This window comes from Phacochoerus africanus, chromosome 1, assembly GCF_016906955.1.
Source record: "Phacochoerus africanus isolate WHEZ1 chromosome 1, ROS_Pafr_v1, whole genome shotgun sequence".
Classification (NCBI taxonomy): Eukaryota; Metazoa; Chordata; class Mammalia; order Artiodactyla; family Suidae; genus Phacochoerus; species Phacochoerus africanus.
Window position 1 is genome coordinate 15,169,321 of NC_062544.1, and position 12,318 is coordinate 15,181,638.

Here is a 12,318-nt window from a genome sequence, read left to right on the forward strand (position 1 = left end):
TTTCCCCTGGGCCAGGTGTCAAGACAAGCTCATGACATGCTTCACTGTATCAGTCTCACAACTCTGTGTGGGGGTGGGGGGTGGGGGCGGTTAGGGTTGCTGGTTCCTTCCCCATTTTACAGATCTGAAAACTGAGGTTTGGAGAAGAGATGAATTTGCCCAGGGCCTCGAGTCCGTAACTGGTAGAAGAAAGAGTCAAAGCCAGCTCCATAGGACTGGAAGCTTGGGTTCTTGCAATGATATCATACTACTCTTTGGGTTATAGCCAAGTTCTCTTAGGATGCAGGGGAGGAAAGTGAGCAAGGAAGAGGACACAGCTTCCTGCTGGAGACAAGGCTGCCTTTGGTAGCATTACCTGGGTCCCTTCCAGGCAGGACAGTGGAGGGGGTTGGCCCCTCAGGCTGGGGAAACCTGTACAGTGGGCCCCATAGCATGGTGCCCAGTTCTTGGAGCAGAAACATGCAGAAACACAGGATATTCTACTCACTGGCATAGGGCGAGTTGGCAGCTGAGCCATTGAGGAAGGTCGGGGAGCCGCCCAAATTGGACATGGCTGCGGTGCCATATCCATTCATGCTTGTGGTGACCGAGTTGTAGTTGGTCTGCTGGGGGGTGGTGCTCGGCACGTACCCATGTGGTGATACGCTGCTTGAGTTGCGGGTAAAACCTGAGGGGTGGGGACAAAACCAGGGATGAGGGTGGTGGCTCGGCTGGGTGGCAGGTCCGGGAGGCTTGGGGAAAGGAAGGTCTCTGTTTCTCGCCCCCTTCCTGCATCCCTGAGGGAAGGGGCCAGGTGATTCATGGGGGTGGGTTGGCGGTGCTGGTTGCGTGATTAAAATGGGAAGTGATCAAAAGACACATTTCTTGGGAGATCATAAATACTTAGCAGGGCCATGAGAGGTGGCAATGCAGGACCTATAAATTATCATTTTGGAGCAGAAATAAATCCCAATCTAAGAAAATCACCCTGGAGGTAACAGGTTCCTACTCCTGGGTGAGGATTTTGTGATTTGGCTCCTCGAGACTTTAATTCCAACCCTCTTTGTAATCTGTCATCCATGGTTTACAGTGAGAAGTCCAACGGAGAGGCGGCTAAAGGCATGCCTCCACCAGATTAGCAGCCATGATGGCTAGCGCCAGAATTCTACAATAATATTTGATACATACTGAGGAGGAATCTCCCCTCTGGGAGGGGAGAAAAAAAAAAACATTAAAAAATAAACATCGTTTTGTGCCAAATAAATGGGGTGGAGTAGCCTGACCCTGGGAAGGGGCTGGAAGTGGAAAGGAGAAGGGCAGGCTCCTGACCCTGATTGGTGGCCTGCGACGCCTCGGAGACATTCACGGCCAGTTGTCCACTGAACGAATTCACGCCCATCATCCCCGCGTGGACGGAGGTGTTGGTGAGGGCGGGGAGCTGGCTGTGGTTGCGGGGCACACTGTACAGGGCCTCTGCGATGTCAGCCGCTCGCTTCAGAATAATCTCCTGAAAAACAAACAGGCACATCCTCATTAACTGTCCCCGTCACGTCCCCAGCAGCGCCATCTTCCAGTTGTTCACCGCGGGCAGTGTTCATGCTCTCAGCGGTTAACTGCGCTAACTTCTGCTACCTTCTCAGCAAACCTGTGTTCACTCTCATCCTCATCATGCCTGTATCACAGAGGAGGCGACTGAGGCGCCGAGAGGCGGAGACCTCACTTAAGGATGCCTCCCTATTTAAGGACAGGGCTGGGCTGCATTACTCTGTTGGACTTTGAAAGTCCAATAAGTTAGCCAGTCCTTCCTACTACCTCACAGTACAGGAGAGCAACCCAGGGCTTCCCTTCCCCACCAATAACACAGAGAATTCTGGGGTCACATGCACACGCAAGCACGCATGCACACACACACCCCCTGCAACTCATCTCCTCTGATGACATTAAGGGCATGCTTATGTGACCACCTGTGTCCCTGAGTATTGGTGGGACCGTGTCTCTTGGATATTGATTCAAGTGCCACAGGAAAGGAAGGAATGATTGCTCAGACTCATCGTTTCCTGGGCAAGTGGAATCATACACATGGAATTGCTTTATGAAACAGAAGCAGACAATATTCTGGCCTCACTCTACTCTTTAGGAGAAAAAATTAACCCCCTCCCTCCTTTTTCCTCCTGAAGTTTTTTTGAAAATCTGAGAGGAATAAAATAAAGCACCAGTCCCTCTCTTCTTCAGTTAGGAAGTACACTCCCACAGATTCGTTTTAAATAAAGTGCCTTTTCTCATAAGGAAAATAATTCTCTACAAAAGGCAATAGAAGATTTGCAGAAGAAGAACCGAATAGCCTTGCAACAGGTTATGTCTGCATGACTCACACTCTGAACTCATGCAAGGGTTTTCTACTTTGTGTAGTTTGTCATTATAGTAAGGGCTCTGAGAGCTTCAGTTGACTGTGGAAGGTTCGAGACCCAGTGCACTCACCTGGTTGTTGTGGGGCATCCCATACAGCGCTTCCACCAGATCCGCAGCCCTTTTGAGTATCACTTCCTGTCCAGGAGAAAAGCAGATACAATCCTCTGAGGAATGGCAGGATGTTGTTGTCTTTTCACACAATCGCGTTCCAGTTTCCTCTGGCCATGCTTTGCCCACACACCACCTTAAAGGCAGTAGCTTTGGGGAACTCCAGAATGGCGTTAAATCACCCATTTATCCCCCTTCACAGACACACTTAATCAAGTCAAAAGGTGAGCATCATTCGTACTTGCAAGATAAAATACATCACTCGATAGTCTGCCATAAGCACGATAGAGCACTCATATGTTTATTGCCGAATACAATGGCGAGGTCATTTACTAGATTACTATAATCGATGTCAGTTGGTACATGTTATGAATCCCTAAGATGTGTTTATTTTGCACTTAATTGCTTATTCCAGGAACCATGACCTTATCAGGCAGGTCATTTTCGAGGGATTTCCAATCAATCTTCAGCTACTAGAAGCATGTAGCGTTAAACTTCTTTTGTTTATCTCCTGTGTGCGGCAGAGTCATGATATAAGGAGGTGATGGAGTAAACCCACGTACTGTTTTGTCAGAGGCTCTTACAAAAGAATTCTCCTGCCCCTGGAAGCTCCCTCTGCACCAATTTTCATGACTGGCAGAGTCTTTCTTGTACAGCAATTCTTTGCTATTTCAGTACTGTTTGTCATTTTTCCCATTTGCTCATTTATCCTCATCCTAGATACATGCTCTGCTGTTCACTCCAGTCAAAGAAAAAAAAATGTCTCCTTTGCCTTGAGGTGGGCTTCCATATTTAGCTAGCATGCTTGTTTCTAATAATATAGGGCACTCGACAAAAGTGTATGGCGGTAATTTTTTTTTTTTCATTCCAACCATAACAAATCGTTCCCTCTTCATTCTGCCCTAATTTTCTGCAGATTCATTTATACTAGAATGTGAAAAGGAAGGTTCAGCTTGATACATATAAAATGGAGGTTTATCAGAGAAGCAAACATGAAGGCATGGTATTATTATCAGAGGTGATATGTAAGAAGATATGTTTACAATTTTTTTTTTTTTGCTGTGGATAAAGTTTCAAAAAGAAGTTTAACTTTAAATATTTGACACAATGGATTTCTGCATGGAGAAGCAGTGCTGTTCAATTTTCACATACCGCAGACGCTGATCAGAAAATAGGGATATAATTGCGTTCATTTTGCTGTCACCATAGCCTCTTCAAAATTTCTTGAACAACTCTTGAAATGACAAGCTTTTAGATACATATTAGCATTTTTCAATTTTAAATTCTCTATAATATACGGTAAAATAGTTGTCATACTGCAGTAACTACTTATGACATATATAATGTCCTAAATTCAAAAATGAGAACGAGGGGTTTTCAGTTCTCAATAAACATTTATGCTTGCCTTAAACTGCTAGGCCCCATTTAGAAAACAGTTCTGTTATTTTTTTCCTATAAGGAGTGAAAAAATAATCAATGGAGTTTGAATAAATACATCTGAGATAATCGCTTTATTTTTTTTTAATGCAAGCTACAAGATAATTCACCACATTTTGTTGGCCATACTGTCTGACCACAGCAGTTAATAATTTGCTATGGCATGGGCACACTAAACCCCATCCCCAGATCAAATTCAGCTGGGCTGCCCTCGCTGAACCCTCATGGCTTTATCTGGCTCTTAGGAAAAATTAAAACAGGATCAATTTAGTTTATTTACTAAAATCTGACTTCTCTGGGTCTATAGTCCTTTATTTCTTCAAGTAAATATTTATGCCAGTTTGGGGGCTTGACAGGGAAGGTAATTTTTTTTTTTTCTTTTCGCTGTAGGGAAAAAAATAACAGGTCTCCTGTTTGTCACAAGCAAGATGAGGTGCAGTTAGAAACTGCACTTGTGAACTTCAGTCTTGGAGCAGCATCACTGATAATGGAGAGCAGTGCTTCTAATTTTAAAGAATTTCTCAGAACCCGGGAGAAGGGAAGTTCAAAATACACTCTAAAATCTCTTAAGTTTCTGCACCTGAAAAATTCCAACTATCAGTGTAGGCAATTTTAAACTCATATATTTTGGGTGATAAAGTTTTTTCAATGACATAATCCACTTATTTCTTCTTCTTCTTCTTCTTCAATACCTGTAGCTCTCATCACCATTCAACCTTTTGAAAATGAAGCATGTGAACCTCAATTCCTAGAGCTGCCTCTTTCTTCAACCTAGGAAGCCGGGACACACTTTCCACTGGGCATGGTGCTGGAGGTGGGTCAGCACCCCAGCATTGCTGCAGACCAGCAGTCTTGAGGACCGTGAACCTGGATTTCATGTCCTGGAAGTGATCCCCTTCAATGATACCTTGCCCATTTCAAAATGTCCTTCATGGCGGTATTAACTTCGGGGTTTTAAGGGAGAACCCACTTTTGCTGTGGCTCAGTTTTGCCAAAGTGATACAGCTTTTATTAGTTATTTCTGCAAATGGGAAGGTGAAAGGAAATTTCTGGGTCCTCTATGAGTTAGTGCAGCAGACCTGCAAGGTGCTTGGATTTCGGTGACCAGAAAATTGCTCTCACCTCCATGTCATTACGCTCCCAGTGAACTAGCCCCCAAGCGTGTTTGTGTTGGGGATCTAATATATTGCCTTTCAATCAGAGCTGAGAGCCACTGAACACACAGACAGAACATGACGAGCAGGTCAGGAAAGCAATAAAGATTTTACAGAGCTGTCCAAGGTGCTAAATTTACTCAATAATGGCTTTGGCACCATAGTGTTAACCTCTCATTTACTACCAGTTTGAGGGACTAAATTGAAGTAGCTGACTTCATTTACCTTGAAATGTATATTTTATGACATTATGTAAGTAGATTGAAAGGGCACTGCAGTTTTAACAATTTAAAGGCTAAAGCATGTTTAAGATGAAACTTGAATATTTATTGTATATTGCACTTAAAGTATATAGAATGTTAAAATGTATTGATTAAATTTGTAAAAGGCATTATAAAAATGACAGGTAGTATAAAAGATGTATGCCTTTTAAAATCAAATTGATAGTATATGCTATCTCTTCGGTGGTCACAAGTGTAATTTTTTTGCAGTTTTATATGGTAATTTGAAAAATCTGTAATTTCACATTAGGAAATGATTGAGCCTGGAATGTTAAAAAAAGAGAGAGAGAGAGAGAGGGAGAGATTTCCCATAAGGGGAAGAGCTAGATGTTTCATATAATCTTTTGTCTCTGAAATTGTTCCTAAAGTCTTATTTTTTGTGACATTAGGATGGAGCACATAAGGCTCCTTCCATTCTAATATGCAATTTTAACAATTCTGAATAGAAAGAACACTTGACTAGTACTAATATCTAATTTTTCAAGGCATTTATTTGTCAGGAGAGATTTTCTCTTCTTTTCATAATGTTTAAAACGTCTCCCTGCTAGCAGTTTAAACTTCCAAGATAATTAATCCTATCCTTGGATTAAAATATACATATCACATTGGAGAATTAAGAAGACAAATACTAGTATTCTAAATATTGAAAAGCCCCTGAATCTCCTTGTAGAGCTAATGCTTGTTCTCCAGTTTACATCCTGCATCAGACTATTGTATTCTCTCTTAAAGAAACAGCAAATGTTTGCGCCTTCCAAACCACACCTTTTTGCTGACATATCCTTTCACAATTAAAACCTGTCTTTACCTGTCGTGCTATAACCATTGATTGATGATTATGTGAATGGGGAGTCTAGAGAGAAGAGAAAACAGAAAACCCATACTAAATCTGTTTAGATTTAGTAGAAATATGGGGGAGATTCAGGAGTGGGGTTCGAGAAACAGTTCAAGCATAATTGTTACAACTTTTGCTTATGTTTAGGAACCTTTGTAATCAAAATGCTGAATGGGCTACAAATAGAGAAGATTTGGCTTTACTTCCTATGTTGCAACCCCATCAGTTAGCAAATAATTTTTGAGCTTCCTGTTGCCCAGTAGTCCCATTCTGATGGTACTGTTCAACTTTCAAGACACTCTATCTTCCTGGAATTCAGGCATGGGGTTCTACAGGGGCTGCAAAAGATTTCTACCACCAGCCGGTCCTACCTTCTTTATCCAATCTTCTCTCCTTATACATCTGCAGAACTGCTCTCTGTTCTGTGTCAGCTGGTCCTCTCTGGTCTAGAAGTAGCATGCCGGGCTCCCTCCTAATGCTATACCTTCACTCATTTCGCCCTGATCCCTCCTGGAATGCTGGCTCCAGTCTGGGGTCTTTCACACTGCCTTCCTGTCCTCTAAAGCCTGGTAATGAAGGTGGTGCTAGTAGTAGTGGTGGTAAAGAAATGGAAAAGATAGGTGCTGTTTACTGAAAGCAAAACATTAACTCTTTCGATCTTCATCTGACCAATGAGGAAACTGGGAAAGGAAAGAGAGGTCTGCCAGCTGGCCCTGAGTTCACACAGCTGATGGATGGATTCAGTTCCAGGCCTGTTGGACATCAGAGCTTGAGCTCTTCATAGCTACACTAGTCTATCAGGACTAAATTCACCTTCCCCGGGACCCCAGCTCCTAACCTCTCCCATGCCTCTAACACTCAGCATGGCACAGAAGTAGAGGCCATGGGGTCATTTTGCTCTGGTCTTAAGTGTGTTAGTCTCATTCTCCATTAGACTGTGGGGTCTCGGAGGCCATGAACAGATCTTAATCTCCTCTAAGCCCCTAGCACAATCCTCAGCAAACCACGGCCTCTCTTGAGGAACTCTTGTTGAAGAGTGTATCCTAAGAGAGTTACTTTAAAAAGTGCATGCTTAACTGATATGAGGAAATGACTAAGTCATATATTTGGCATAGTTTATAAAACCAGAAGGTTTCAAGATTTCATTTGCCTTCAGACTTTTTAATCCAATATATAAATTCCCAAAGGGGTCAAGTCTTGATCAGGGCTGGGGGGTGGGGGGAGGTGCATGTATACCACTTTTGAAAACCGATTTTGCTCCTTCACTCCTATTGGCTTGTATGTACATTTTAATTTTGTGATTAATGTAATGAATCACGTCAGGTTCAGACAGTATCTCAAGTCATAGGCTGCTAGTAACATGAGGTTGGTCTTGATGTACATCAGCCTTTTATTACCTGTACTTTTAGGCTCTTAGAAATACTTAAGGCATTTGCACACTCTTGGGAACCAGGCATATCATGTCTGATATGCAGACATGGCTAATTCATCTTTCCTTCTGTTTCATGACAGTAAAATCTCTGAGGATTATTCACCTACCATGGGAAACTTCCCTTCAGCATCTGATCTCAAATGAGTTGCTGATAAGCTCATATTCACTGACCCCACCTAGCCTTCCAAGGAGAAAGATGTCTAATCATAGAAAACCGAACCCATTAATAAACCCAGGTCAATGTGTTTTGAGTATTTCAAGCCCAAATGTGCAGGGGAGATGGCCTGAACTCTCATTCAGAGCACAGAGAGGCCAGCTCATAAAGCCAGATGGGTACCCATTTACCAACACCACATTAAGTTCAAATCTCAGAATCAGATTTTTGAGACTCTAGAAACTCCCTCATAAAACCAAAGCCCAGGGATGCTTCGGTAATTTGGGAAGACAATCTGTGCTTGGAATTAGGCTCCTTCAAGTAGAAAATAATATTTTGAGAGACATAGAAGAAAACAGAAGCTCAATGATAAGCATCAATTATCAAAGTCAAGTGGACGTGGGTGATTCTCGAGAAAGAAGTACAGTACTTTTCTGTCAGTGCACATTTTCCTGACATCCATTTACCACCAATCTACTTTGCCTCATCTCAGGGATTTAAGATAACAGTGGGTCCAGCTCTCAGCAACATAAAATGAAGTGGAATAGCAAAATCACTCCTGATGCAAAGGCGATAAGCAACTACCAATGAAATCAGCATGGACTCTATTCGCCTCGTCACTCTGGAATTTACTACTGGGTCCAGATTTTTGAACACTGTGTTTATCTCACTAGCTTTTAAGTTCTAGCTTCCCCCCTGACCCCCGACTTGGATATAAAAATGTGGTGACACTACTGAGTGGAAAGCCTAAAAGCCAAAAAAAATGCAAGTTTCTGGCAGCCTATTTTCCCCAGAGCTGGATGTACAATGCAATACACACTAGTTGTACTGAGAGGGAATTCTGTGGAGGGTAGTTTTATATCCCAATGTCCTTTGTGTTTATTCAGCCAAATGGAAAATTCCACAATGTTAGACTTTGCATCCTAAGAAATCATATAATGAGGGCAGTGAGGGAAAAAGTAAAACAAACCAAAATAATACTGGAGCACTGTTTAGTTTCTGATCCTCTGAGACATTCCTCAAATTTTTCATTTTTTTCTGGTAATATGAACTTCTCGAAATAGAGCTTACCGCAGATCATCAGAAACCTTTAGTGTCACACTTCAAACCCTCTTTGCTCAGAAGCCCTATGACTGAGGAGAGTCACTTACATTTAGCATGGATATAATTAAACATGTTTCTGTTGAAAGGGGACTTCTCATTATGGCTAAGGACCACTTTAGAGTAAATTGAAATGGAAAGGAGGAGCATAGATGAGGTATAGGTAGCAAGTGGTTATTTCTAGGGAGGCATAAAATGCCAAATGTGTAACAATTATATTTTACAGCCCTGCATTCTAAAGACTTCATAGCATTTTATTATATAAGAAGCTTCGGATGAAGCTTACTGAACATTCCAGCACACATTCATTGCCTGTAGTCTTTAAAGAAAAATAAAATTCAAACCATAATCAAAATCTGCAGAAATGGCCACAACAAAGGAATTCAATATTTTGAAAAGGTCTACTGCTATTAACACAGGAATCATCGAAAGCAGGTGACTCTGGTCTAAAGAAAATGCAGGGGTTTTAGGGAGGCTTCTGAACCACCTCTAATTTTAAAGTCGATTCTGTGTTCAGATTAGACGACAGCCCTCTTACTTCTCAAACATATGATTATGTATCATTGCTCCACGTGGCTGGAGGTGCACCAGAAAGCTTCGCCTTTGTTACAAACGTGGTGAAAAGACACGGAATTAAAGTAGGTTGTAAGCTAATGCAGCTGTATCAACGTAAGACATGCTAACTTACATGATTGACTTTTACAGTAGAGAGAAAAAGGCTGTTTTCAGGCAGCTGTTATTGCCTCAATGGAAAAAAAAAAATCAATGAAAGTGAAATGAACAAGAGATTTTGTCTGAGTTGCAGTTAATACCACTGAAGAGCTATGGATATTAAAAGGTCAACAAATAAATTAGCCAGAGTGTTATGAAATGAATGATTTGGCTTACAATTTTATTGAGTGAAAATTGTTCGCTGCCTATTAGACCAGGTAATTTTTATCTGGTGCCTCAATTACTGTTCCGTAAGCAATAATATAGTTGAAAGAGCTGTTGGTTCGATCGCATGACCTCTGAGAAGCTGGCTAGGACAGCTGACTCTACCATGATGGATAACTAAGCTTGGTCTCCACGAGGTGCCAAACCTCCCTTTCCTGCAAGGAGATCTCATAAAAGAAACATTACAGCTTGATTCATTTTACCAAAATGTTCTACTTTTCAAGTGTCAGCAGTTAAGTATAAATTGTGAAAGCAGGTATTCCTGAGAAGAGTTATGACAATGGCTTTCCCCCCTCTTTTTGGTCTCCTGGCATTCTCTTCTAAATGGTGTCATGGTAATTGGTGAATGGGAGCCTGGGGTGCTTCCCGCCACAAATACAGGGAAAAACGGTGTCTGCACCCTTGTGAATATGACCTGCTTGGAGGTACAGAGCTGAACTCGGTAACCTCTAGCTGGCTCTTCTTATTCTGATTCATTGTACTGGTTTAAGACCAACGCTCTGGGTTAGGTCCTGCTGAGTGGCCTTGGAAATCGACTTTCTGATCAGGATGAAAGTCTCTGCTTAAAGAGAAGGCTATGGACAGAGGTGCCTTTTTCAGGGGTAGGTTGTAAAGTCAGCACATGAAACAAAAACTGTCTAGAGTCAAAATTACCCTTGAAACTCTTTTAAGTTGCCAGGGCCTGGGCTCTTAGAAACACAAAAGCCAGAAATTAACTGCTTGTGTTTCTCTTTGTCTTTTGGCTGTGGCTTCCCTTTCCCGGAGGGCAAAGGAGAATAAATACAATCTGGTTTGAAAGTAAAAGGACCACTGAGTAAACAAAGGGATTAACTATCTTAGGTATATATCTGTGTATGGGTGTTTGCTGCCTGTGTACACAAATGTATGTGTGTATTTCTATTTTTGGACAAGTACGTGTAGTTCAGCTTGGGTAAGTGGTCTGTGCAGTCCAGAGCTATGCTGGATATTAAGGACATCGTCTAAGGGAGGTAAAAATATAGTTGGGTCAGTTATTATAGGTACCTCCGGATGAACGGGCTCTGTCAATGATGATTCCCAAGGCTTTACAGATGGTGCTGGCTGTAACTGCAATTAAAATCCACTGCCTCGAGACTGCCTGCCGGAGCTCCATTCTTATTACTCCAGTGCTTAATTGAAGTGTTACTCAAGGCTGAAAACAGTATCCACAGCCCCGGTCAGAGATCTCCTCCAGTCTCTGTTTCTAAGGGCTTCGGTCCTTAAGGGGAGGAGGGGCGTGGGATGGTTAGGAGGCAGAAATGAGTTAGCCCCTTGTTCCTCCTGTGACTTCCCCTTGAACCAATGAGTAGTTACATCCGAGGCCCTTCTTCACTAGCCAGGTGTGATCCGAAGAAGGTTAAACGTAGTCAAGAACGCAGTGTTAAAAAAGAACTTGAAGGAGGTTCCAGAATTCAGCGGTTGGAGGAACCATTATCCATCCCTCCCACCATGGCTCTGCAACTAAAGAGACTCATCTCCCAGGTTTGCAGGTGTTTTTAATTCCTGCTGCCATGTCCCCTGGCTCAGCCATTGGTGCACCTCTTCCAGTCTCAGCTACCACTTCCCTCTTCCACCCGGCCAAGCTCCAGGGATTTTTAAAGATCAGTTTGCAAAATAGTCTTTTTTCTTAAACTTCCCTTTTCTTAATTCTAGGAGGCAGTGCCCAGGGATACAGGCTCTGGAGTGCAGTAGAGGTGGCTCAGATCCATGCTCTGCCATTCGTTAGCATTGAAACCACATGCCTCCATCTCGTCATCTGTAAAGTAGGGTTAAGACCAGCACCTGGATCAGGAGACCTACGGTGAGTGTTTACTGAGCCATAGGCAGCAATAATATTGATAACTCTCTCACTTATTTCCCGGAGAGCTTTGGCAAATGATATGCATCGTTAGCATCAGTGGGTATTATGTGTCTCAACTGCTGCTGAGGATGCAATCCTATTTGCAAAACACTGTAACAGATTCTGAACAGACTAATGGCAAGGAAGTTTGGTGAGGTAGATACACCTCCACTGACCAGCTGAAGGAATTGTTCTCTCTGAGCCTCAGTTTACTCAGCTCTAAAATGGACACGACTTGATTGTGACCAACAGAGGAACCTCCTGTAAAGTCAGTCAAGATAAAAATAGTCTAAAAAGTGAGAACTGTAACTTTTGTGGAGGTCATGGCCTTTTTAAGGAAGCTAAAATCTCCTACTCCAGAAAAATAATATGTGTGTGCATACTTGTAACACACACACATACATACACAATTCTATACACAATTTCAGGGGTGCGCAGAACTAGGCTAAACGCCCCTGATAAAAGAAACATAAGTGGGAGGGGACACCAAGCCCCGAAATGGAGCATATTATCAAAACAGGGAAGTCGAATTTTCAAGTTTTCTGGCAGATATAGGGGGGAAAGGAACTGCATTCCATACCTTGCGCTCCTGACAAGGGAATGCAGAGACAACATGACTTTTGGACTCAAACTCAGG

The 12,318-nt window shown here is 42.5% G+C and overlaps 1 protein-coding gene across 9 annotated transcripts in view; it reads right to left on the bottom strand.

Annotated features, from left to right (window-relative positions):
- EBF1 (EBF transcription factor 1) overlaps positions 1–12,318 on the bottom strand; it is a 397,861-nt gene that overhangs the window by 14,990 nt on the left and 370,553 nt on the right. For all 9 annotated transcript variants that reach the window (XM_047779130.1, XM_047779099.1, XM_047779017.1 and 6 more), the window contains 3 exons: positions 2,458–2,523; positions 1,309–1,486; positions 488–667 (listed from right to left, as the gene is read on the bottom strand). In XM_047779130.1, the coding sequence (XP_047635086.1) occupies positions 488–667; positions 1,309–1,486; positions 2,458–2,523 (424 nt within the window). The remainder of the gene's footprint in view (positions 1–487; positions 668–1,308; positions 1,487–2,457; positions 2,524–12,318) is intronic.